Source organism: Halichoerus grypus, chromosome 10, assembly GCF_964656455.1.
Source record: "Halichoerus grypus chromosome 10, mHalGry1.hap1.1, whole genome shotgun sequence".
NCBI classification, from domain to species: domain Eukaryota; kingdom Metazoa; phylum Chordata; class Mammalia; order Carnivora; family Phocidae; genus Halichoerus; species Halichoerus grypus.
Genome location: NC_135721.1, coordinates 18,394,220 through 18,419,747, shown reverse-complemented (window position 1 = coordinate 18,419,747; position 25,528 = coordinate 18,394,220). Strand labels below are relative to the sequence as shown.

Here is a 25,528-nt window from a genome sequence, read left to right as displayed (position 1 = left end):
TCTCCTCTTGGGCTCAGTGGCCCGGCCAGGGTGGACAGCCCCACGCTGCTGATCCCAGCGCCTGGCCCATCCCTCCCTCCCTTGTGCCGCTTCTTGCGCCCCACACAACGAAGTTCCCTTGCCATCTGCCACTCGACTGCCTCGGGGTGTTCTGGGCCCTGGCCTCCCCGACTCTGGCCTCCCCTTTGCGGCTCTCCAGGTGGACTCTGAGCTAACCTGTGTCTGCACTAACCCCTGGGGGCCCCTCACACGTTAGAATCAAGGCGGTTCCATTCTGAGCGAGGCCTTCAGCTGGGGTGTGACTGATTTCTGGTGACTCGGATGCCCCTCCTGGGGACCCTGCCCTCCCTTCCTTCTGCCCTGGATTCTGGCTCCGATTTCCCCAGCTGTCCCCTCTGAGGGACTTGCCTTCCCTCCTGTGACGTGTGCAGTGGCTTCCCATCTCCAGCATGGTTTCCATTTGGTCCAGGTGCTCCCCACCCTCTCAATAAGCAGAGCGTGGGTGGAGCTGCTTCTGCCGGGTCTGAGCTCACGGGAGCCCCAGGGCACCTGCTTCTCCCTGCAGGCCCTGCGGCCTCTGGCTGGCCTGAGTCTCCTTCAGGTGGAAGGCCAGCCCTGGGAACCCTCTGGTGACTGACCTCTCATCTCTCCTCCCTCCCTTCACCTCTCTGCGGCCCACAGGAGCCGTTCCGGCCTCCCTCTGCCCAGGCCTACTGGCTCCCACATGTTCCCACTGATGGTCAGAGCAGGCTGTCCTGCCACCTCCACCTCCCTTCAGCTTTGCTCCAGATGCCATCCCTGCACGGGGACCCCAGACCCAGGGGGGAAGCGGTGGGCAGGGTGGGGGGCTACCTGTGCACGGGCCACGGGGTCCTTCTTGATCCACTTGATGACAGTCTCATATACGAGCTCCTCGGCCTTGGTGTTGAGGCTGTCATTGGAAATGTAGGCGATGAAGTCATCCTTGGAGATGCTGAGGATCTCCTCCTGGGCCGCCACCTCAGGGAAGATCTGCAGCGCGAAAGCCTTGGCCATGTGGTAGAGCTCGCTGCACTGCATGGCCTCGGCCATGGCCAGTACCCCCAGGCAGTTGCTGGCCGTCAGCTGCTTCTCTGGGGGCAAGAGCACAGGACCACTGACCACAGGGCCCTGGAAGGGTGGCCCTCTCATCCTATCGCCTGACACTCTGGATCCCTCTCGGAGCCCATGTCCTTGTGACCTGCCTCCAGCATCCGGGGTCCCCACAAGACCGTTTCCGGTGTCCCTGGAGCTGTGGATCTACCCTCAGGGTTCTCCTCCGCCCCGTCTCACACTGCCTCCCCTGGGGCCTCCCTCTGCTCCTGCAGGTCCCAGCAGAAAGATGGAGAGTGTGAGGTATGGAGCATCAGTGTGGGGCTTGGAGCTTCCTCGTGGCTGCGGGCCTCAGAGCGTGGGCCTGGCCTGGGGGCAGGGGTCACGCGGAGACTGACCATGTCTTCTCTGTGACAGGCTCCCACTTTAGGGTCGCACCAGCAGTAGTGCCCCTCCTATGCCCCCCCCGCCACCTCCCACGGGCCTCAGCCTCACCAACCTGGCCTCAAGGCCTGACGACAGTCTTGCCGGCTCTCCTGAGGTCTGGCTAATGGTTATTCTAGCCTGGACGTGCCCGGGGCTCTGCCGGTGCCTACAGTTATCCGAATTTTCCTCTTCAAACTGCCTTGTGAGATCCAGCGGCACCCTGAGGCGTACGCACAGCCTTTCCCCCTCTAGATCCTGGCTATTTTCAAACTCGGGGGCCCGTCGGCGCTATTCCCTCACGCGGCGCCCCACGCGCCCCCACCCCGGACTCACCGAGGAAGGACACACAGACTTTGCAGAAGGTGTGGAACTGGAACTTGCTGGCCGCCTCCAGCAGCGTCTTGGCGTTGGCCGAGTCGATGACCAGGGAGCCCGTGTAGACGAACTCCAGCAGCAGCTCGAGGACGTCGGCCTGCAGGTTGGACAGGACGAGCTCCAGCTTCTCCCGGCCGCACTGGCTGCCATCTTGCACCGACCTAGGCACAGAGACCACGGTGTCCCTTACCTGCCCCGCTGCGGCCACGGCGCCGCCTCCTCACAGGGCTAGATCTCCCTGCACGCCTCGGTCACGCCCTTCATTTTAGGACTCAAGGGACACAGCAATGACACACCTGAACCTAACGACCTGACACAGGATCTGAAAGAGAAGAGTCTGACCAGAGATGCCCAAAAGAACAGAAAACCCTGCTTATCACTACTTGGCATGTCCATGCAAAAAAAGATGCAAATCAAAAAGCATGAGCTGTGGATGGGGACGAGGACCAGGACTGGCCTCAAAGGGAAACAATACGGTTCCGCCCTGCGGTTGGCTCCCGCGTCTCGGCCACACGCGGCCAGCAGGTCCCGGCCTGGGGAGGGGGGCCCCCTGCCCCTGCTGCCTCCACAGTGGGGGGAGCCGCCCGTGTGACTGAGGCTCCCAACCGGCTGTGAACACAGCCAATCTGGAGATGCCCCTCGATCGCCCCAAGCTGTCCCAGAACCCTGAGTCCAACCCCACCTATTTCCCAAAACATATTGTTTCCTTTTAGGCATGGAAAGGAAGCCCTTCATGACATTGCTTTGAAACTGAGGACGAGACGAGATAGACGGACAGAATGGTTAGAGCTGGGGGGAGGGGAAGGGACAACCGAGGACTTCCGCCACAGATAGCCAGCAGCCATGACCTGGGACCTGGCCCGGGGTGGGGCCCTCCTGCCACATGGAGCACGGGGTCAGAGGTCAGAGTGGCCTGCGTGTAGAGTGTGCATCGGGCTTGTGAACTGGGGGAGCAGGGGAGGGACACAAATATATAAATATGGTCGTATCTGGTGTCTACAGAAATACGAAACCATTGCAAAGGCTCCTAAGGCCTGGCAGCCGCGCCCTAAAGCTGGACCTGGAAGGAAACAGATAAGATGAAGCAAGAATCACACCGATACAGAAGTGACCAGGAGGAAAGACACCCAGAGCGTTAAGAGTCAGGAGGCAGGTTTTTCAGAGGTGATTGGCTTGGCACCCCATCTCCGCCACTCTGACCAGTCCTGCATGGAGCCTGCTCCTGCCCGAGGCTGGGCAATGACCTCTGCCAACTCTCCACTCCTGAGGAGGCCAGGGGGCAAGACTGGTGACTTGTGGCTGGTCCCTCGGGCGCCCCTGTGGCTGGCACTGGGAGTGTGGAGGTGCCCAGCAGCTACAGCCCCCAAGAGAGGCTGACTCCTGTGTGGGCGGGGAGCTAGAGGACCTGCATGCCCCAGCCCTGCCACCGACAGGCAGGCCACCTTGCCTCTTGGGCCCTCAGGCTCCTCTTCTGCAAAACAAGAGGATTGAACTGCATGAAGTCTAAAGTCCCATGGAGAGTTTATGTGATAGAGGCTGGAAAACACCTTGCCCAGGAGACTCTGCTCTACCCAACAGAACCTGAAATGCTCCCACGAGAGCACGTTCTCCACAGTCTGGCCACCAAGGGCTTTTAAAGCACCAATATGACGGGGCCAGGGAACAGAGGAAGCTGTGACTTCATTCAGGGCTCCCCTCCCCACAGAATGGCTCATGTCACTGGGGCCCGCGGGGGCCCTGCCTCCAGGCTCGGAGGGAAAGCTGAGAGGGAACAGTGCTGGCTAAGCCAAGGGTCTGGGCAGAGCCCCTTCTCAAACCCATAGACATACACGGTGTGTGTGACTTTTCAAGTGATTTAACACATCGAGTCCTCTGCTGTCGGGATAGATTTTCATGCCTGGGTAACTTGGTTAAGTATAAAAATAGTTCATTATGTGATCACTTGAAAGCACAGAAATCTAACACCCCAGGCCTCAGGGGCCATCTGGTCCACCTCTTCCTCGGGCTTTGCCGTCTCTGCCTTCATTCCTACATGCTGCTGCCTGGCCTTTCCTCCTCCCGCCCTTCGTGCTCTGCGGAGGTCCCGCTAGGCCACGGCCAGGGCAGGGCCTGTGGGCCAAAGTCAGGCTGCTCACATTCTCCCAAGGCCCCCCGGCCATTGCTGCCTCCACCTTGGGCCAGCCCTCCCGTCCACCTACATTTCTTCAGCAGAGATCATCCAACTCAGTGAAGGGCTGGGTGGACTTCAGCTGTGTGCGCACACACACACACACACACACACACACACACACTGGAGTGCACGTGACACGTGACCCTGAGGACCCCCAGTATCACCCTGTGGGGAGGGGTGTCGGGCAGATGGAAGGCCAGGGGAGCCCACGGCCCTGAGTGTGGAGTCGGATGGGATGTGTATGGCTGTGCTTGTGGGAGATGCTTGTCCAGCCCGGAGTCTGAGCCAGGGGGAGGGTCCTGGGGACAGGGTGGTGACTGCACGGCCAAGGAGGGCAGGGACAACGTGAGGAGGCACATGGGTGTCGACCACCCCAAGTGCTGTCCAGGGTTGGCGAGGACCACTCCCCCTATGGTGCCCAGCTACAGCTGCTCCTTCAGGACCCCTGTGAGAGGCACCCAGGAAGGCTGGGGGCTGCTGGGCCAAGGACATTCAGGGAGTGGGTGGAGCCCCCTGGGGCCAGATGCCACGCCATGGGCAGAATGACCATTCCTCTTGGTTATGGAGGAATACTTGGGAATGCGATGGAGGCTTTGTTGGGTGGCTGAGCTCAAGATCTGTAGGAGGTGAGGCCCCAGGCTGTGAGGTCTTCTGTAGCTCATGTGCACATACGTGTTCATTGTCCACACAGCTCTGGGGCCGAGGGAGGCTGGTGGTAACTCTCCATCACTGACCATCAGACGGTCTTGGGACTGGACCTCAGTGATCCTTAGGTCTCTTCCCTATGAGCAGGGATCCCCTGGGAGGCACTGCCCATGATGGGTGGCCCTGGTCACCGATGCGGAGCTATGTCCTCCACAGATGACTTTTTGGTCCCTGTCCTAAGCTGGCTCTTGAGGTCCAAGCATCCTGTTCCACTTAGCAGCATGGAGCACTGGGAGCTGCTGGGCAGTCTGGGTCCTGACATGATCTTGGAGGGAGGTGAAGCAGGGCAGGAATGCGCAGTGGTAGCCTTGTCAGGTTGGGCCATGAACCTAACACTGGGGGTGGGCGTGTGGGGCAGGCCGTGCTGCCCAGCCCACACAGGACCCGTGGGTCTGCCCGGGCTCACCTTCTCACAGGGTATGGGACACAGCATTTGCTTGCCAGGCCTGGGTCAGTGGATGTGCCAGGAATGCCACGTGAGATCCCACCATCAGCAATTTGTTCACCTGGATCAGAGCTGCCCTCTCCAGACTTTAGTCCCTCATCTGCCCCTCACACACCTCAGTAATCAGATGCTTGCATTTTACAAGTTTGATCTGGAATAATGGCGGGGGAACCGTGGAGCAGTAGTGGGTAGGGGGGCAGTCATGGAGCGGGTGGTGAATATGGATGGCATCCTGACCTGTTCAGGAGGATGACCCCACTCTTCCGATGTGATTCCCACCCCACTGCATGCATAGGAGCTCAGGCGTCAGGGCTCAAACACGGCACACATGAGCCTCACTGGGTCCCAAGGACTTGCACAGCTCGGGCGGGCCCTGGCCCAACCGTGGTGATTTGGCGATGGGTCTGACTCACATTGTTCTGCTGGCCTTCGAGATGGGTGAGTCTCTCCTTTTATTATCTGGTCTTCCAGCCACACCTGTCTCTTCTACCAGGAAAGGGGGATGGTCAGACTGCCACCCACAAACGCCCAGCTTCACAGGGAGGGAGGGGAAAGGCAGCGTATGGCTTGCCTATTATCTGTTGGGCAACCCTACATCCAGGATCTGTGCCACTCAATTAGGTAGATCCCTTTGGCTTCCCCCAAAAGAATGATGGAGAAACCCAGAGCCTACACACGGGGCTTGTGAAAATCAACTTGGACAAATCAATATGTCCATCTATTTTCATTTACTCTAAAAAGAGAATAGAGTTCAAATGTGTCATTGGCTCCAAAAGACTTGGTGGGATGGGGCTTTTGGCTGGAAGATAGAATGCCGGGTCTCTGTCCTGTTTGGTGCGATGAGGGGGCAGCTCCCCTCTGAGGCGTGACATTTTCTCCCCCACCCAGGCGTGGGGGCCGTGTTCAGAAGTTCGGGCAGGCAGGGCAGTAGCTCTGCTCTCTCTGAAGGACGACCCCTGTCCTCTCTGAGGGGACCTGCAGCCTGCCCGGCCAGAGAGCGTAGCCAATGCCTCCCGTGGCACCAGCCATCCCTGAGGGCTCCTTGGCTCCTGGGGATAAGTGAAGGAACTTCCTCATGGCCTCCCAAAAGTCCAGGGCAGACCCAGGTACTGCTCAGCGGGGTTGAGAAGTGACTCTGGACTTGGGAGGCTATAACCCCCAAACGCGACTAGCTCTAGTCTGCTCAAAATGTCCTTCCTCCTTCCTGAAGCTCGGGGCTCAGCCCACTTAATTGTGCTGGGGTCCCCCTCCAGCCTGGAGGCAGGCAGGGTGCGGTGATGGTGCGGCACTATCCCTCCCACCGTCTGAAGACAAAGCCATGGCTCGTCTCTCTGCTGCGCTTTCAGCCCTGATTGTCACAGGGGCTCAGATGGGGCGACAAAGGGGAGGTGAGGAAGCCCAGGGGTCTCTGCACGGCTCTGCCCTTCCTGATGGCCTCCCGAGCCTCCTCCGTGCTCCTTACTCCAGAGGACCATGGGTAAGGGGGCAAGGGGCCTCAGCCTAGGGACCTGTTTCAGGTGGGAATTGTGTCTCCTCTTGGGCAGATCCAGTGGCCAGTTTACGAGTGTTTCCAACAGATACACAAGGCGCACGTGCACACACACTCAAACTCTGCATCCTTTTTCCTCACCTTTCTGTCCACACTGTCAACCCTGAGTTTCACTTTCTTTCCGTATAGACTTCATGCACAAATAAAGACTACCTTTTTGTTCTTCTCTGGGTTAGCAAATGGATGGTAAGAGCACGAGCTTAGGAGTCAGACCTCCATTCCCATCCCAGACTTACTGGTTACTTAAAACCCTCTGGGCCTCAATTTCTTCATCTGTAAAGTGGGGATACTAATGCTACCTGCTTCTCAGGGTTAGTGGGAGGATTTTCAGGATGACATTAGACGTTTCTACAAGTCTCCTTGTGGGCTGGGTCTTGACCCCATCAGGGGAAAAAGACAAGAGTTTGAAACGAAATAAGGGAAGGCTATGGAGAGAAGCTGTTGCGGCCACACACACGTGAGGACAGAGTGTGTGGACGGAGCGGGGGTCGGCCTGGGGCTTGGTGAACAGGCGCTGCGGGCAGGACATCTGCCTGGCCCCGGGGCTCACGGGCAGCTGAGCTGGTCAGGAGGGGACACCGTGAGACCGGGCTCTCCCGCTCACGGCCTGACTGTCGTCCTTATGAAACACACATCTGACCACAGCACCTCCAGGCTGAAAGCAAAGCCCCGCGGGCCGGCTCTGGCCTTCTGTGCTGGCCTCCTTCCCTGCATCGCCACCTTGTGCCTGGCCCCCCGGTGACACTGAATCATGTGCTGGGCCTTGACACCCCTGCTGTCCCTGACTGCCCCTCTTCCCACAGTCAGGCGTTCTGCCTGGGGGCCTCTAAACCCCATTTCTGTGCTCAGTCTGCTCCCCCGCTCCTACTTCTTTACTGTTCCCCTCATCAGGGTGTGGCCTTCCTCAGGGCAGAGACCCGACTCGTCGAGGGTTTCCTGTGGGAGGGGCTCCTGCTTGTGTGCTGAGCTAAAAGGACTGAATGATTTGATTTCCCCACGTCTGTCCTGTGGTGCCAGATGAGGGTGTCCACACCGGGGGTGTGGCGGGGGGCTGGAGTGGTGACCCCGTGACCGGCCCCAGGATGCAGGTGGACAGGAGTTCCGCCTGAGCCCGCAGGTCTGCGGGTCCTGGGACGGCAGTGGGTCACCTGCCCTGACAGTGCTCACAGAGGCCCTCAGGAAAGGAAGGACCAGGACACAGACTGTCCCTCCTCCCTCTGGTTCTTTAGTGCAGCCACCGGAGAGGGAAGCCCCTGCCTCGGGTTCAGTTCTCCTGCCGGGCCACCCCGGCCGCTGCACACTGTCCCCAGGGTCGCAGCCCGAAACGACAGGGCAACCACATCAGCTGCTCCCTGACCACCAAGACTGTGAAATTTTCCAGGATTTTACTTGGCCCAGAAAGGAAATCACCTTTCTGCAGAGTCTGCTTTCCTCCCCACAGGAGGAATTTGTTTGCAGCTATGGGCAGAAATGGTGATGGACGCCAAGGTTAAGATGAGGGAAGTAAAATTTAAAACGGCCGCAAATTAACATTGTGACCTTTGCCCACAGGGGCGCCTCTGGGCTCGGCTTCGGCCTTCCCTCCTCCCTGAGTGACCCTCCTGTACGCTGAAGGGGTCTCCCAGACCTCAGACCTCTGACCTCAGACCTCTGCGTTCAGATCTTTCATCTATCTGGCTGCCTCGCAGGGATCTCCACTGGGGCATCCTTCAGCCACTAAAACCTGCCATGCCAGACGCTCGATTCACCCACCGCCCCCAGCTCTGCCCTGACACTGGTCCGCGGACCCGCCTTCCACCCCGTGACCTCACTGTTCTTACGTCCTGGGGCTTGCACATGGGAAGCCTCTGCAGGGCTGGCTGTGCCCATCCCCTTACCGCCACCCTGGGATGTAGGAGCTGAAGGAAACCTGGATGTCGTTTGAACCAACCTCCTGTTTTACAGATGAGAAAACTTGAGGCCTACGAGAGAGGACGTGACTTGCCTGGGGTCATAGGACAAGTGACAGAGTCAGGTGTAGAACCCAGGTCTCTTAGCTCCCAGGGGGGTGCCCTCTCCCTTCTAGGGACCGCCTCTTAGCTCCAGTGCCCATCATTTCTGGTTAGGGCCACAGAGGCACATCTTACAGTTCTTTCACCTTCAGGTGGACATCCCTTTCCCACTGCTCCTGATGGCCCCCACAACCTCAGACCAAGCCCAGGGCCCTAGCCCAGGGGTCGGGCTTGCCCGCCCATCTCACCCCAGCTCACACCCATCTCTGGGAAGGCTATCTTCCCCTCCACACTGCTTAGGATGGCCTCTTTCCCAGCTTTTCATTCCAGGCAACACATGCCTTGTCTGGAGCATTCTAGAACATTCCAGAACATTCCTTGTCTTCCAGAACATTCTAGGCAACCCACCCTTTGCCTGGAATGTTCTTCCTCCTTCTTTTTGGGCCTAGAAGCCTTCACTACTTTGGGTTCCCACCAAGTGGTGTCCTCTGTTGTGTATGAGAGTTTGGCTTTATGTGTAAGGTCTCTAAAGACAGTCAAATGGCTCCTGTGCTCCTCTTGCCCACATCTCTCTAGCTGAGGGCTGGGCCATCACTTAGTACCAACCTGCCCCTGCATCCTGCCCGCTCTGTGCTCTCCAGCTGGTCTGTGCAGGGACCAAGGCCCTAAGATGCCGGTCACTGCCAGTACCAGAATTTGCCAAGAGTGGCAGCACAAAGACCTCCCTTGGCCTGAAGAAGCCACTGGACGTGCCCCTTTACCCCAGAGCTCATGCCCCTGACCCCTGTGCTCGGACAGAGAGAACCCAAGCACTGGGGGCGGGAGACCCAAGCTGTCCATGAGACTGGAAGTCACAAAGAGCCTGCCCCTTCCTGCATGGCTGGGGCCAGCGCGGCTGGGTGGGGCTTGCACGCCGGGCAGCTCAGCTCTAAGTGAAAGGACACAACAGATTGGAAAGGAGATGCCAGCCAGTGTGCCATCCTGAAACAAAACACAGTCACTCTGGGGTTAGTTGGCAAGTCCAAACACAGCATTGGGAAGCAAGCAGAGGTCCTGTCCTCCCACTCTGAGCCCAGTCCCGGCTCAGCGTCCGCCCCGGAGAGGCTGCAAGGCAAAATGAGCAGCGGCATTAATCTGCTGATGGGTGAGAGAAACAGGAGCGTTACCCTGGGCCGGCCCCCTCGGCTGCTCTCCCTCGCTAAGGAGCTAGAAGGTGGCCCCTGACTTCTTTGCGAGGGCATGAAGCAGACAAATTAAAAAAAATCAACATAATGGAAAAAAAAAAAGATGCTCATGCACCATTAAAACTCATTCAGGTAGAAATAGCCGGGGCGGAGGGCAGAGGGGGCGGGGAGCAAAGGCTGAGAGAGACCGTGTTTAGGACACACCTGGTCTGTGCTCAGACAACACCCGTTTAGGCTCAGTGCACAAATATCAAGGCGTGCAGCGTGAATGAGGATTTGGCTACAAGTCTCTTCTCCCCGACTCCAGCTGTGGAAAAGCGGCACCGTGGGCACCTTGTGCTCCTCAGCAGGGGGACAGTCTGGTCGATGTGCTTTCCTGGCATTAAGGTCACCATCGACAGCAGTGATGGTGGTGCCTGGGACCCTGTGCTGAACCAGTGGGGACAGTGTGCGGGGGTCCCTTAAAGTGGAGTCCACAGCCCTCCTAATCTCACAGAGGGCTTGTGAGCCACTGAGAACTCGGGATCCTCGGGGCAGGGCAGGGGTGTTGTCTATGGATGGCAGAGGCCCCTGGTGACCAGCAAAGCTGCGTGGGGGCGGGCTGGGGGCCGTGGCTGCTCTGAGGCTGCGTGTGAGAGGGCACTCGGGGGCGGGGTGGGGGGGAGGAGAGATGGCTACTGGCTCTGTGACAGGGAGTCACGCTTCAGGAACCTGCAAGAGAGGGGAGGAGAAAAGCGACACAAAAGCGTCCTACAAAGGAACAGACCCGACCACAGCTGGAAGGAAGGCAAACCTTTGAATCAGGTCCTTGAAATACAAGCTGCAGGAAGCTAGAACATTTTGGTGGACTTCAAACTCTCTGCCTTCAACAACAATTTTCAGGTCTGTAAACGCTTTCGCTCTGCGCTGCTGGTTCAATTCCTTCAACATTTCTGCAGAACAGAGAAGACAGACAGGGCCAGGTTCCCATTAAGAGTTTTTTTTTTTAATTAAAATATTTTTTTTCAAGAAGTAGAGAAATAGGAAAATACTTGCTACTGTTTCTTGGCAAGACTCTGGCTCAACACTGACAGTCAAGAGAAGTCACGAACAAGGCGTAACAAGCAGCAACGGGGAGGGGCTACAGAACCAAAGGAATAACAACTTCCAAAAGCAAAAAAAAAAAACAAAAAAACCCGACAAAAAACAAAAAAACAAAGAAACAAACAAAAAAACCCCAAACCAAAACAATACAATACAAAATATATATCTATATATATATATCTCAAACCCAGAAATTGAAAGGCTGGGGGAAAAGACTCCCACACTGACAATTGGAAACACAGAGAATACATTATCACAGACAACTAAAAACTGTCGTATAACTACAGAACGAGTTCTCCAAATGCCAATGAGGGCTGATGTATTGGATACCAAGTAAAGCATGGCATTGTGATGTACGATGGGCTGGATATGGTTCAAAGGAATAAAAACCACAAAACCTGCAAGAACAGCGTCCCTTATGTTAGACACTCAAGCCGTGGCACAGGGTGAGCTTCTTAGAGAGGGGCCCCAAGGAAGAAGGGGGTGCAACCGGGGCCTGAAGAGCACTTCCTTCCATTGCACACTTCCAGGACTGTCAGGAGGGCTGACAGGAAGCGGGGGGCGGGGCGCACCTCCTCCCGTTTCCTTGGGTCATTCTCTCTGGACTCCTGCCCGCAGCTGGGGCTTCGCCATGGGAGAGGTGCCCCCCAAGTGGCCTCTGGGGCCTTCCCACCCTGATGCACACCTACCTTTGCCTGGTGTCTTGGCCACCTGGGGCCGGCACAGAGAGTGTCCCATGCCCGTGGGCTCCAAACCTGGGATGTCTCCTAGACCCCGCTCAGGGCTCAGAACGGGGAAGGAGGAGAGCCTGACAGCTACCCTGATTCGCTGATAGAAACTCTCATTTGCGAAAGTTAGGGCCTTCCGATGACCAGTGCCCCCACTAGCTTCGCCTTGTCTGCCTGCCCCCAGTGGACTCCCTAATTGCTGGTTGCTGGACATCAGAGGCCCAGATTCTCGGCCAGAATGACCTAGACTATTGTTAGGCAGGGTTATGTCCTTTAGCAGGTAAATGGGAGAGGGTGGTCAGCAGAACTGAGCCCTGCTTCCAAGCCCCCCACCGTCATCCTGAGCCCTCAGGTCTATGCTGCACCCGGGCTGGCTGGTGTTCTGGAATCACCCTCCAGCATGCCCTGCTCCAGCCTGACCTGTCGTCTCTGTCCACATGGGCCAACACTGGCTGCCTGTCAGGATTCCCTCCTGAGTCCAGCTCCGCCTCTGACACCTGTATGTCCTCGGACAAGCCCCTGTGCTCTCTGAGCCTCTGTTTCTACATCTGCAAAATGAAGCTGGAGGCTCCCGCTCTATTCCCAGAGCCTGGTGAAAATCCCTGATTCAGGCTCAGGGATGGGCAGGGGCTTGCAGGCTTTGAGGTCAGGCAGGTCCATCTTTGCGAGGACATACCGGGCTCTGGTTCTGCTGCAGACCAAGGCAGACAGGGAGAAAAGGGGTCTGAGTTGTGTGGGCAGAGCTGAATCATTGACCACACCACCAACCCCACATCAGGCTGAGCTGGAGTCGCGGCAGGGCACCTGCAGGGGTGTGTGGAGGGCACTGGCTGGGGCCCCAGAAGGACAAGGGAGACCAGCAGGGCCTGAAGCACTAGGTGGAGGTTGTGGAGGGCACCTGTGGGGCAGATAGGGAACAAAGCAACGAGATGGGGCAGCAGGTGAGGTCAGACCTGAAGAGCCTTGCAAGCGGGCTCCAGCTCAGTCTTCTGGGCACCAGGGAACCATGGGATTCTGCTCAGGGGAGTGACTGGCTTGGACCTGGTTGCCAGACAAATCACCCTAGCAGCCCCATTAGTGGCAGGCCGGGAGGAACGGTGGAGGTTGGAGGCTGGAGGCCAGGAGGGAGGTGGAGGAGCACTGGGCCTCAGAGCCAGGCCTGGGGGAGAACCTGAACTCTGCCTCCTATCAGCTGTGTGACCTTGGGAAAGTGTCCCAGAAGCCTCAGTTTCTCCTTCGTTGAAGTTAAATGAGCTAGCCCATGGTAAACTGTTAGCCGTGGGCCTCAGCGGGTGGCAGGCATGATGTCATTGTCGATGGTGGTGACGGCTCCATGATCTAAGTGAGAAGGGACAAAGGCCTGAGCGACAATGGGGACGGAGGACAGAGGAAGACAAGTATTTAGGCCGGGAAGTTGCGGCCCTCGGTGCTGGAGGGAAGGCGGAAGCCGGCAGGTGCGAGGACCACTTCCAGGCTTCTGGAGGGATGCCGGGAAGGGAGCGGGTGGTGAGTTCAGTTTGGGGTTGGGGTTCGGGCCTGTGGGATGGGTGGCGGGGGGAAGTGCAGGAGGCCGTGGCTGGGGCCTGGGTGGGAGGCAAGGCAGTGGGACCTGGAGCCTGAGGGCGTGGCTCGGGGGTGGGGGGGTACGACACGGTGGGGGAGCCTGCAGGGTCAGTCTGGGTTAGGGCTCAACTGCTTGCTACACTCACACAGCAGCTCCACGAAGAGCCACCAACTGAATTCGTTCCCCGAAACAGGAGCCAGGTGGTGATGTCAGCTTTTTGAGTGAAGTCACGTGGGGGTGAAAGAGTTCTGGGCTGGAGTTCCAAAGCCTGGGATCCTGGCTCTCATTGCAGCTTTGCCACTCATTGGCTATGTGACCCTGGGCAAGCTGCCCCAGCTTTAGGTGCTCAGTCCCTTCAGGCACTGAGAGGCACCTGCTCCGTTGCCTCCCAGCTGTCAGGCTGCAGTGAGGGATGGACGCAGCCCCGCAGGCTTGCTGAGTTAACCATGCCCAGGGGGCCAGGAGAACGCAGCAGTTACAAACTACCACTCCTCCTGGGCCCAAAGCACTCTCTTTTTGAAAGCTCCGACTTCCAACCAAGGTCCCAGCAAAGATTCCATTTGCAGCCCCAGCCCCGCAGCGCCGCCTGCTGTCCTGGGAATTCTGGCCAGATGGGGGGGGAGGGGGGGCGCTTGGAGGTGCAGGTCACCATCTAAATGCAAGCGCTTTCTACTCTCACTTTGCGGAAATCTGGATTTAATAGCTGGGCAGGATTACTCAGTTTCGGAAAAAAATTTTCAATTTATGAAAGTGCTCACCAGGGGATTCCTTTTCACAGCAGGGCCCCAAGCGCATTCCAAGTATTGATCAGGCGGTATGTGCTTATTGCCGCCGGCTGAGCGCCCGGCCGGAGACAGCTCGGGTTTCGGGTTTCGGGACAGCACGATCCCTGATCCACGGGAGGAAGCCAGCACTGGCTCCAGGCACAAGCTGCCCTCCTGCTCAGGCCCTTGCCTCGGCCGAGGACAACCACTTAATGTGTGAGGGGCTCGGGGAACGTGGGGTCCTGGGAAAGCTCTCCAACCAGCTGTGCTGTGCCCAGTGGGGGCAGTTTGCGGGCGTCGGGGCGGGGGCTGGCAGGGGCTGGGCCTTTGGGGAGACCCCAGCAGCACCCCAGCACCCTGCAGAATCTGGCTGCTTCAGGCTTGTGGAGGAGGGGCAAGTCTGGACCTCAGGGTCCTTCCTTGCTGGCTGACATCAGGGAACTGTTTTCTAGCCTCCCGGGTTTTGGGTGGGATGCCCCACCTGTGTCTGCAGGACCCCTCGCCCTTGCCTGGCCACACAGCGGCTGTGCTTTGCCCTTGGCCTTGCCCCTCAGTGGGGAACCCTCTGCTGCCAGACTGCTGGGCCGAAAGCACAGGTCCAGGTCACCGAATCTCCCCCTTGAATCCTCTCCTTCCCACACCAAGCCCGCCTCTTTTACCGCCTAGAAATCTCTGCTGTCCATTCTCTCCTGGTCTCAGGAACACCTGGGCTCTGTCTGAGCCACCACCCTCTTTCTCCTGAGTCAGGGGCAGCAGGCTCTGAGGATGTCTGGCTCTTTCTGGCCCTAAGCCATCCAGCAACCCAGCAACCCCTCCCTGCTTAAATAAACCTCTCAAGGACGAGCAGGGGAAGCAAGACTCCCCCACTTCCCGCTGAAGCCTCCCTGTGCCCCAGGCATGTCCCTTCTCCCTGCCCTCTGTCCCAATCTCTCTTCCTTCCTTCTTCTGGCTAATTACCATTTTGTCCTGCAGTACCAGTTAAGGTGTTACTGTGTCCCAAGCCTCTGCCTCCTCCCCTTCCTCCTCCCACATCCCCTGGCTCTTCACCCTCCTCCCTGCTCCCACAGCATCCCGTGCTTATTTCTTTAGAGCACACTGTGCATTGTAATTACTTATTTACGTGTATGTCTCCTGCACTTGACTGTGATTTATTTATATTTTTATCTTCAACATCTAGCACAGGGCCTGGCATATAAACAGCTGGTGTGGTAGATGACAAAAATTCTTTGTCTCCCCTCCCCTCAAGGGGTGCAGTTCATTTCCCCACCCTCTGAATCTTCACTGCCCTTGCGACTTGCTTTGACCATGGAATGAGGCTGGAAGGACATCGTGTGAGTGTGAGCCACAGCCTCAAGAAAATTTGCTTGCTTTTGCTCACTTTCTTGGGACCCCTGCCCCTACCACCCTATGAACAAGCCTGAGTGAGTCTTTTGGAGGGTAAGATGCCACATGGAGCAAAGAGGAGCCATGCACATCAGCCAGCCCCCACCAATATTGGCTGAGCCTGACCTAGATCAGCAGAGTCCAGCCAAAAGTGCAGACCAGAATCACAAGCTAAATCAGAGATGGTTAAGCCACTAAATCTTAGAGTTGTTTGTTATGCAGCAAGAGGTAACTGATACAGAAAGCATGAATAAATGATAGGGCTCAAGGGCTCATGAAACTTCCCTTCCATCAGGGTCTCCTTTATGGGTAGCGTTGGAAGCTAATTCTTTTTCTTTAATTTATTGCAGTAAAATTTACCATCATAACTATTTTTAAGTGTACAGTTCAGTAGTGTTAAGCACATTTACAGAGTATTCTAGTAAGTATCCCTAGAATACTTCATCTTGCAAAACTGAAACTCTGTACCCACTAAACAACAGCTTCCCATCCCCTCCTCCCCAGCTCTTGGCAGTGACCCTTCTACTTTCTGTCTCTATGAATCTGACCACTCTAGGTACCTCGTACACGTGGAATCATGCAGTATTTGTCTTCTCGTGACAAGCTTATTTAACTTAGTATAACATCCTCAAGGTTCATCCATGTTGGAGCACGTGTCAGAAATTCCTTCCTTTTTAAAGCTGAATGCAATTCTGTTACATGGATGCCCCACAGTTTGTTTACCTATTCATTTGTGAATGGACACTTGGGTTGCTTCCACCTTTGGGCTACTGTGAACAGTGCTGCTGTGAGGCCAGTTCTTGACACTCAGTGATGGACACCTCTTAAATACGCCGGCTCAAACCCCATTGTAAGTGGCGGGTAACCTGGCTCTGTGGACCCAGCAGCAAGCGACATCTGAGAGAAAGAGGACACTGGGGAGGGTCAGCCTGGACTTGGATGCTTTGTTTAGAGAAGAGGGAGGCCACAAACAGAACCAAGCCTGGAGATGACATTGCAGCCAAGCTTCTGCATATTTTTCACCAAACGACACAAGTTATTTGTCAGAGACTAATGGGCTCATTCCAGCTGGACTAGAAGGGCTGTCTGAGGTGGCAATAAAGAGGAAGAGATGTCAAATATTAAAAGGCAACGCATTTCAGTGGCTTTGCAGCAGAGAAGTCCATTAAATCAGAGCCCCGAGAAAGGTTGTACAGCCGAATAATTTTTTTCAGAGCTCAAGAACGAACCCAGCTAGGTGATAAATGCTCCTGATTCCAATGCTATTTATGACACATATTTGATAAAGGACTTGAAAAAATTATAAACTCAGAGCAGTTGTGAAATATACTGAGAAAGCCCAGCAACGACTGTGCCAGGCATACCCAGAAGATAATTCATCCAGGAGTGGAGGAGACCGGCGTGTGCAGACACTGTGGGGACAAATGGCGACCTTCCACAAACAAAGCTTCCTGTTGTTGCTGCTCAGTCAGACCACAGACGGTCAGGGACAGGCTCCCAAGCTGAATGCTGCCCTTCTTCCTCCCCTTCCCCTGACTGATCAGATAGATACACCCCCTTTCCCAAAGAATAGCTTAAATTGACCTGGAGTACCAAGCTGGGCCTTAGCTTCTAGGTAAGACAGGATAAAACCACCTGGGGACTGCATGCCCACCCTGAGTTGGAGGGGCGGTCCTCTACCAACAGCCTCACACAGGTGGGCCCTCCCAGGAAACGTGTCCTTCCAGAGAAGGGAAGCGTGGAAGACTCAGACTTCTTGCCTGACTTAGAGTTTTAGTGAGGAGACCTCCTGGTTGTCCTGTTGTCCAAATGGAAATTCCCACCATTTATCTGAAAGGGAAAGAGCCCTAAGGACAGTTTCCACCTCTCACCAGCCTGCCTTTCCCAAGTTGTCCAATGCTGGGTGATAAGACCTATTTCTCAGGCAGTGCAATTTGTCACTGAAGGGCCTTTCTGTCCCTACCATCCCTGCCCCAGGGCTATACACTAGGGGGTGCTTGATATGCATTTGCAGGGCAGAACTGAGGGTTACCTTCCAGTGGGAACATTCTCAGGCCCTCCAAGGTGATAGGAAAGTCATGAAAATTTTTCTCCTTAGAATTTTTTAAAAATCCTCATAACTGCAGAGGTGGGGGCAACCACTGGCTGGGCAGGGAAGGCCAGTGGGCAAAGCCCGAAGCTGCGGTCAGAGGGAAGGGCCCTGGCTAGGTGGACACTGGGAGCTGTTAGTCCTTTCTGCCCCCAGAAAAGTCGCCTCCACCTGGCTCCTTCCCCTGTTTTAAGGATGAAGGCCGAGGGGTGATGGGCACATTCTGAACAAGAGAGGATGAAAATGTCATGGGGGTCAGGGCCAGGAGACCTGGTGGCAAGTCTGGGGCTTAGAAGAGTTGGCAGTGTGCAGACAGCTTGCAGGAACTGGGACTCCAGGCTGACGTGCCAGAGCCAGCATGGGAGGATATGCGGTGAATTAAGCATCCCAGCAAGTCAAGTCAGAACACTGAAGAGCTCTGTGGGGACCAGAAGCCTGAAGGTGGGATCTGGAAGTGCCAGGGAGGCCATAGCAGATGGGCTGGGAGCAGCTAGGAGGTCAGGGGTTTGGAGGGAAGGTGGCCAGACAATCCCTCTGTGAGGCAGGAGGCCACTCCAAGGCCTAGACCTTGACACCAGGGAGGTGGGTGTCCTGAGGGGCCTTGGTCCTTAGGACCAGGGGAGGATGAGCCTCGTGTGTGGCCCCAGGGAGAGAGCTGAATCTGTTGTCTGGGGTGGGGATGGGGAGCTTGCCCTCCCCCTGTGCCTCTGCGAAACTGTGTTCTACCTCTAGCATATTTAGAGACACTGCTTCTTTTCCACTGGAGGGTAGATTTGCGGAAGGTGGGCGGTGGTTCTCGGCTAGAGGGACTACAGAGTCCAGAGGCCAGGACAGATAGTTGGGCCACGTGAGAGAACTAAGTTCAGCACCTTGGAGAGCTCTACGCACCCAGGGGTCAGGGCAGAGAGTGGGGAGGGCTCTAGAGAGGTTGGGGGTGCTAAGTCCACAGTTGAGTAAGGCTGAGGCATGGACATCCCCTTTCGGAGGCAGACTCTGGGAGCTTCAGACACCTTGTGTCTGTCTGACCCACTTGTTTCCTTATTAAACAGGTGGGCTGGGCATGGGGGTGGGGTGGCGGTCCGTTTGCAGACCCGAGGAGTTTATGCTTTAACATATGGTTTATGGTTTAACCACCACCAATGACTGTGGTGCCGAGTGAGGGAGTTTTGTGGGGCAAGCACTGGGTAGAGAAGGCTCAGAGGAGGGACTGCTGGATGGCTTGGTGGAGCACAGGGAGGCTTGGGTGGGGGGACGGTGAAGAAAACACTGGAAAGATGTATAGCAGCTCACCAGGTGGGCTGGATGGGCCAGGTGTGAACCATATGCATATGTGTGTGTGTGTGTGTTGGAGTGTGTAGTGTATGTAAGCATGTGGGCATGACCATATGGTGTGTGTGAACATGTGGCTGTGTATGAGCATGTGTGTATATCTGCGAATGTGTGTGTGTGTGTGTGTGTGTGTGTATGTGTGTGGTGTAAGAGGCAAGCCCATATTAGATTGTGAAAGAAACAAACCCACTGTGGTCTTTAACCCACAGGAGACTGGGGCCATTGGTGAATTTTATGAGATAGGGTCAGAGAGTCAGGTTTGTCTCTTACACTCAAAAAGTCTGCTCAGAATCCACCATCAGTGTCCTCACCCCCACGCCCCCACACTCTGCCCCCACCCCTGGCCTTTCCACACCATCAGACACTTCCTTTCTGCTATTCCAACCCAGTCTGATGTTCCTCCTCTGAATTTACCAGGTACAGGGCACTGGGCCCCGAGCTGGGGTCGGGGTGGGAGCTGCAGAGGAGGGGGCAATAGTCCCAGGGGAAAGTGCAGCTCAGTGGGGACACAGTGGTGGTGGTCAGTGGTGGTGCTGATGGCCTTCTATGTAGGGAGAGAAGAGGGGCCTGGGGAGGGAGGGTTGGGGTGGGATGACCAGGAAGTGCAGGAGTGTCATGGCTGGAGAGCCCAATGCACATAACAAGGGGTATCCTTCTCAATTTACTAGTTCATAGTCTAATACACATTTACTGAGGACCTACTATGTGTCAGGACCTGGACTATGAATATGAAACCAGTTTCCATCCTCAAGGGGCTCACAGTCTGATGGGGGAGGTAGATGCTGCAGCGGGCAAAGGTCAGTTGGGTTGCTTAGCACTGGAACCCCCTTCTATTGGGGAGAACTCCGAGATGGGCAGGGAACTGGGCCCTGTGGAGTGAGTCTGGTGGGAGCAGTTTCCTGGCAGCTGACACGTAGCCACGAGACCTGGGCTCAGCTGGCCCGAGGATGTCCTAGGCTGAGCGCAGAGCCGGCCAGTGAGGACTACAGTGCTTGTGGTGAACTGGCTGAGCTGGTGGCTCAGTGGGGCTCGAGCAACCCCGGGGGGGGTACGGGGGGACGGTGCCAGTGGGTACTGACCCTGAGGTCGATCTGCCTGTGCTGCCCCAATCCCTAGCCTCAAATAAATTCCTGTTCTCTTGAACTCTCAGAGCTGTAGTCTGTGGTTGGCGTCGCGTGACCCTGAGTGGCACTGACACAGGATGCATGTGTTACACTGTGTCATACGCAGGCTGATAAACATCCTTATAGCAGAGCCCGCCTGGACCACTGGGGGAGCAGAGGGGGCAAGCGGAGGAGGGAAGGCCCGCAGGGATCGGGGACTTGGCTGGGTCTTGGGAGGTGAGTGGGACTTGTTAACGGTGGACAGGAGGACACTTTTGTTAGCACTCGGCCTGGGCAAAGGCCCAAGTCGCACATCAGCACCTGACTGCATGAGCAGCGGGCAGTTGAGTAGGGCTGGGGTGGGGGCAGGCGGGTGGGCGGGTGTGTGGGTGGCACTGAGGCTGGAGTGCCCGCTAAGGTCCCCGTGACCGGCTTGTGTTAGGAACTGTAGAGTGTGGGCCTGGGAGGAAAATTGAGAAAAGTCACCCAGGTCACCTGGGGTATAGAGGGGTGGGATGGATGGAAGGCAAATGTCTGGAGAAAGCCAGACCCTGCCCCAAGGGGCTACTGCTGTTCGGGGTGAGGGTGTGGGCCGTGAGGATGAGGCCTGGCCTTTAGCCTGGAAAACAGTGGAAGGGGCCCTGAGCTCTGATGGGGAAGCAGAACCCCAGGTCTTTGAGAGTCCGTGCAGGGCTGGGGCCGAGGGAAGGATTTTCTGAGTGCTGTCCCTGTCTTCAGCCCCCCAGGGCAGCCGACCTCCCTGTTGGGCCTGGGCCATGGCATTCAGAAACCAGGTGCTGGTTGCTACCTCTCTTCCCTTCAGCATCGTGCATGTGCCCCTCACACTGATGGGTCCCCACACTTTGCGTCGTAGGCTGTGAGTACAGAGGCCTTTCTACGATGAGCAGTCACCAGCCTGTGGTCTATCCTTGGCTGTTACCATTTTATAACTTTCTATTTTACCACTCACTATTTTAGGGGCAAGACGTCAGATTTCCAAATACATACGAGAATCTGTAGCTGGCCCGTGCCAGAGAATTGAATAGAGATGTGTGTTGAGTGGGGCAGTACTGAATGTGCCCCCAGATAGGTATCAACTCTAGACGTCTTTGCCCCGGAAGACAGAGCTCAGCGAAGGTAGCTGGGGGACTGTCGCCACCACGACCTGCAACCCAGCCCAGCCTCCCAGGTGGAGAGGATGGGGCTCTAGGTGCTGAGCCTGAACATTCGTCATCACGCACCTCCGCTTTTTTCATCCAGGGAGAGTTCTTGCTACTCTCCTTTCCTGGCCAGTGGGCAGTGGGGGGCAGGGGAGGCCCATAGGGAGCCCTGCTTCCCTCCCTCACAGCCCTGGATTCCCAGAGGGGCTGGGCTCTTCATCCTCAACTGGCCATAACGACCACCCCATCCTCTTTCCATCCAGAGGCGCTGGCTGACCTGCCTTCCACCTGGGTTCCTGCGAAGGCTGGGTGAGACTGTGTGGGCTGCAAAGGGGCTGGCTGGGGAAGAGGCCAAGTGAGGGACCCCAGAACTTCTTCACCCATAACCCTGGACCCAGGGAAACAGAAGAGCAACAAGGACCCAGAGGAGGAGATGATATCTCAAATAAAGTGTAAAAATCCCAAGAACCAGACACACCCTCAAAGCCTCAATTCTCACGTGCGATGTTCCATAGAACCTTGCTTTGTTGCAAGCATCCTGAAGACTTAAGCCCTGAAGGTCCAGCCAGCGAGGGCTATGGTAAAGTCAGCCACCTGCCACAGGAAAGGACAGGATGGCACAGAGAAGGGGTGGCGGGAGGTGCTGGGGAGGAGAAGACAGGGGGCAGGCAGGAGAGAGATACAAGAAGTGAGGGAAACACGGCTCCTCTGACCTGCTTTAGCAAAAGCCAGTGTTTCCCAAGAATACTGAGAGCACAGTCCCAGCAAATAAATCAATAGTTTTAAAGGATTTGCAAGAATTAGTGAACCAGAGCTGGGAGCATGATCAGTTCAGTTACCCGGGTGAAGAGGGAAATGAAATGGAAAGCCCAGATGCCAGGGGCTAATGGCAACTCCGAACACTTCAAATCACATCACAGAAGAGAATTTGTGGCCAGAGAGGGGTAAGGATGCAGGGGAGGAGTGCGTGCGCCTCTGTGTGTGTGTTTGTAGGGGATGGGGACCCCACCTGTGTCTTCTGGGGTGTCTGGGAAGGGGTGTTGCCCCTGAGTCTCCATCCGGGTCCACCCCTCCTGACAAGCCTGGCCAGGGTCGGGTCTGGGGCAACACCTTGCCTCCTCTCATTTCAGGGGAGGAGAGAGCCTGGGATTATTTCAGTTTTTCATACTGCTAATGGTCTTGAATGATCATGCAAGCAATCATCATGATCATTTTAGGAAAATTAGCAAAAAAGAAGAAAGTGCCGTTTGTCATCCAGGCAGCCAGGTGTCAACTTCAGGCCCCAGCACAGAGTCAGAGGGTCAGGTCTGCCTTAGAGCCAGCCCAGGTGTCACACCTGTGGAGAAACCATGGCCACCAGGGAGGAGCCAGCCCCTGGTCCACGGCTGGTCTCCCTGTCTTACTGGCTGGCAGGGTCCTTGGCACCCACCAGCTTGTGGAGGAGGCACCCTAGGCTTGGTCCTGGGAGGTCCCTGGAAGGGTCACCAGGCGGCCTCTTCTGACATCCCTCCTTCCCGTCTCCTGTCTGCCAGCTCAGGCCTCTTCTCTGCTAATCCCTCCCCTCTATGGTCTGTGATCCTTGCCTGGGAATCGTGTCTCCAGTTCGACTGAGAGTTCTGCTGTGATAGAGACGCTGCTGTTCATCCCCCGAAGTCCCAGGGCCTCCCGCAGCCTCTGGGGCCTGGGGAACCTGTCCTGGGGCAGCTGGTCTGCAGTCCTCTGTGATGGCTCCTTGGCTCCAGCCCTTGGCTCTAGCTCCAGCCTCCAGCTCCAGGCCCAGGGGTGGGCAATGCTGGACCTGACCTGGGAGCTGTCCCTGCCCCCTGTGGGCTGGGGCCCTCCTGCCCAGCTCTGTCTTGCTGATAAATAATGGTGTCCATCTGGTGCCACGGCTCCTTTTAGGAACAGAAGCCATCTCCAGGCTCCCTGGAGCTTCTAGAGCTCTCCCGCGGTGGCCCACACTGGCTCCCACATGGGGTGGGTATTGCCTCTGGTCAATGGAGGTGAGGGTCTCAATGGACTGAGAGGGTGGGTAGCTACAGCCCTGGCCCCAGGGGGCTGCAACCAGGGCCTGGGGCAGGTGGGGAGAAGGATTTCCCCAGCACGGCTCACCTAGAGCTAGGAAAGGTCTGCACTGCAAACCGTAGGGCTCCCCGAGGGCCCAGGAATGACCCCATGTGTTCCAGCAAAGGTGGATCCAGGACAGGAGTGGGCTGGGCAACCCTGACTGCCATCAGAAGCTGCTCTTCTCCGCTCCCATCTGCTCCCAGAAGGTTCTGAAACCAACACTTCCCTCCTTGCTCCCCTCTGCAGGCCACGGTACGGCTGTGCCTATCTCCTGTTAGCAAGGCCTGTATCATCTACCCCGGGCAGCACCTGTTAATGTGGTACATTTGCATGGCAGCAGGACCCAGGGCTCCCCACTCCCCTGACAGGAGCCCAGGGAGGGGACTATAATAGACTTTTTCATTGCTCAGAAAAGCTCTCAAATGCAGAACCTGGGTCTGGCTGGTCTCTGTACCTCAGTACTTGGCATAGTGTCTGGCCCTGAACAGGTTTCAGCTAGAGATGTGAGTGAGTGATGGGGGGAATGAATAGTTGCTGGATTGGAGAAGGTGTTGTGGAATAGGACGCACTGAGCTGGGTCTTGAATGGGAAGGGTTTGAGCCAACAGCCGTGGAGAAAGGGCCGCCCCCAGAGTGATGGCAGAAGCAACGGCCCAGAAGCAGGGACCAGGTGGGACAGGTGGGACAGGTGGCCGGGTGGAGAGATGGCATCAAGCAGGGAGAGCGAGAAGCTGCAGCGTGGCAGCACAAGGGGAACAACCACACAGAAGGACATGAGGCATTTCCAGGCCTCCAGCATTTTCTTTGCCCAGACAACACCCGTCCAAAGCCTGCAGGCCCCAGGGCTTGGCTCTCACCCAGCCTGGGGTGAGGAGGGGAAGGAGGAGGGTGGGGACAGGCAGGCTTGCTCAGAACACAGGGCCTCCCTCTCCCAAGTACTCACTTCCCAGGCATCTGGAAGTAATCTGGAAGGGGAAAGAACGGATCCCGGGCCCTACCTGAAGCACCGAAGTCTCCTAGGGACTGACTGAAGCTCGAGGGGGAGTCCAGGGCGCCCCGGGGCCCGGGCCAGGAGGGGCAGTCAGGTGTTCAGACACTCTAGCGGGCATGGGAGGACACGGACGGGGACGGTGAGGAACAAGGGCATGGTGACCTTTCACTGAGAGCCCGTGGTGTGCTGGTGCGGCCCTGGCACATCCCACACCTCACTGTGCTGAAGTTGTTGAGTGTCCGGGACATATGAGGGGGTGAGGTGATGCGCCCAGTGTCTCCAGCTGGGGGCTCAGGCCGCTTTGATCTGATGTGGGCCCGGCCCTGTCTAAGGCATCAGGTCTCAACCTGTGTATTTGACCCAAGTATTCACAAAAATACTTACACCTGGGCTCCACCCCCAGATTTGTGTCCAATAGTATGGGGGACAATCTGGGCACCGGGATTCCTAAAAGCTTCCTAGAAAATGTTGATGTGCAGCAAAATTTGAGAATCTCTGGTCTCATGCCCCAGCGCTGTTATTGTTTTTTTGCCTTTTTGTTCTCATTCCTAAAGTGTCCAGATTTGTGCTCAGAGCTCAAATAAATTTACTGAAAAAAAATAAAATAAAATTAAGGAAAAACAGCTCAAAGAGCCAGCAATTTATGCAAATGAATGCAAATAAATACACACTCCATACATATGTTTATGCAAATAGTCTTGTGGTCCTTGCAAATCACTCACCCGCCTGCAAGCAGCTGCCTATGATTTCTTGGTGAGAGCCCTGGGCTGGGTGCCCGGGTTAATGACAGGTGATATCACGACCTCCCAGAGCAGACATCTCTATTATCAAACTCAGCCCAAAAGTCCTCCAGGGAGCTGCTCACTGAGCCCAGCTCTGTGCACCAAAACCCCCTCGCCTATGCACTCAGGCCTCAGGACTCACTTGAGCCCACAGGCCAGGGAGGGACCAGAAGCAGCTGCCCAGTGGGTGCTTCAAGGCCATCAGGCCTGGGGGCAAAGAGAATGGGGGCCGGGCAACTGGCAGGGGACCTGGTAGCTGCCGGAGGACAGCTCTGACCCCCACGGGCCTAGCCGGGCTGCCTTTTGTTCCGGGCCAGTCTGGGTAGGCCGGCATGTGGCTGGACACTCAACCCCACTCAGATAGCCTGTCCCCTGGGTGCTGTTGGCCTGACCACATCCTATGGCTCATTTACATCAACCCAGTGGGAGACACGGGACCTCAGAAGAAAACTTGCCTAGTCAAGATGAGAGATTGGCACGAACACCCACGCTCCCCCCAAATTGCTCACGGTGGCCCCAGCACTACTTTGCAATGTTTTTTTCCCAGGCCCCGTGGATCAGCCATGGACT

General features: G+C 56.5%; 1 protein-coding gene across 5 annotated transcripts in view; it reads right to left on the bottom strand.

The window, feature by feature from the left end:
- KLHL29 (kelch like family member 29) overlaps positions 1 to 25,528 on the bottom strand; it is a 302,988-nt gene that overhangs the window by 12,556 nt on the left and 264,904 nt on the right. For all 5 annotated transcript variants that reach the window (XR_013441619.1, XM_078056026.1, XM_036104623.2 and 2 more), the window contains 3 exons: positions 10,710 to 10,848; positions 1,831 to 2,033; positions 853 to 1,112 (listed from right to left, as the gene is read on the bottom strand). Coding sequence is in view for 4 of the 5 variants with exons in the window: in XM_078056026.1 (XP_077912152.1) it covers positions 853 to 1,112; positions 1,831 to 2,033; positions 10,710 to 10,848 (602 nt within the window). In the remaining variant the exon portion in view is untranslated. The remainder of the gene's footprint in view (positions 1 to 852; positions 1,113 to 1,830; positions 2,034 to 10,709; positions 10,849 to 25,528) is intronic.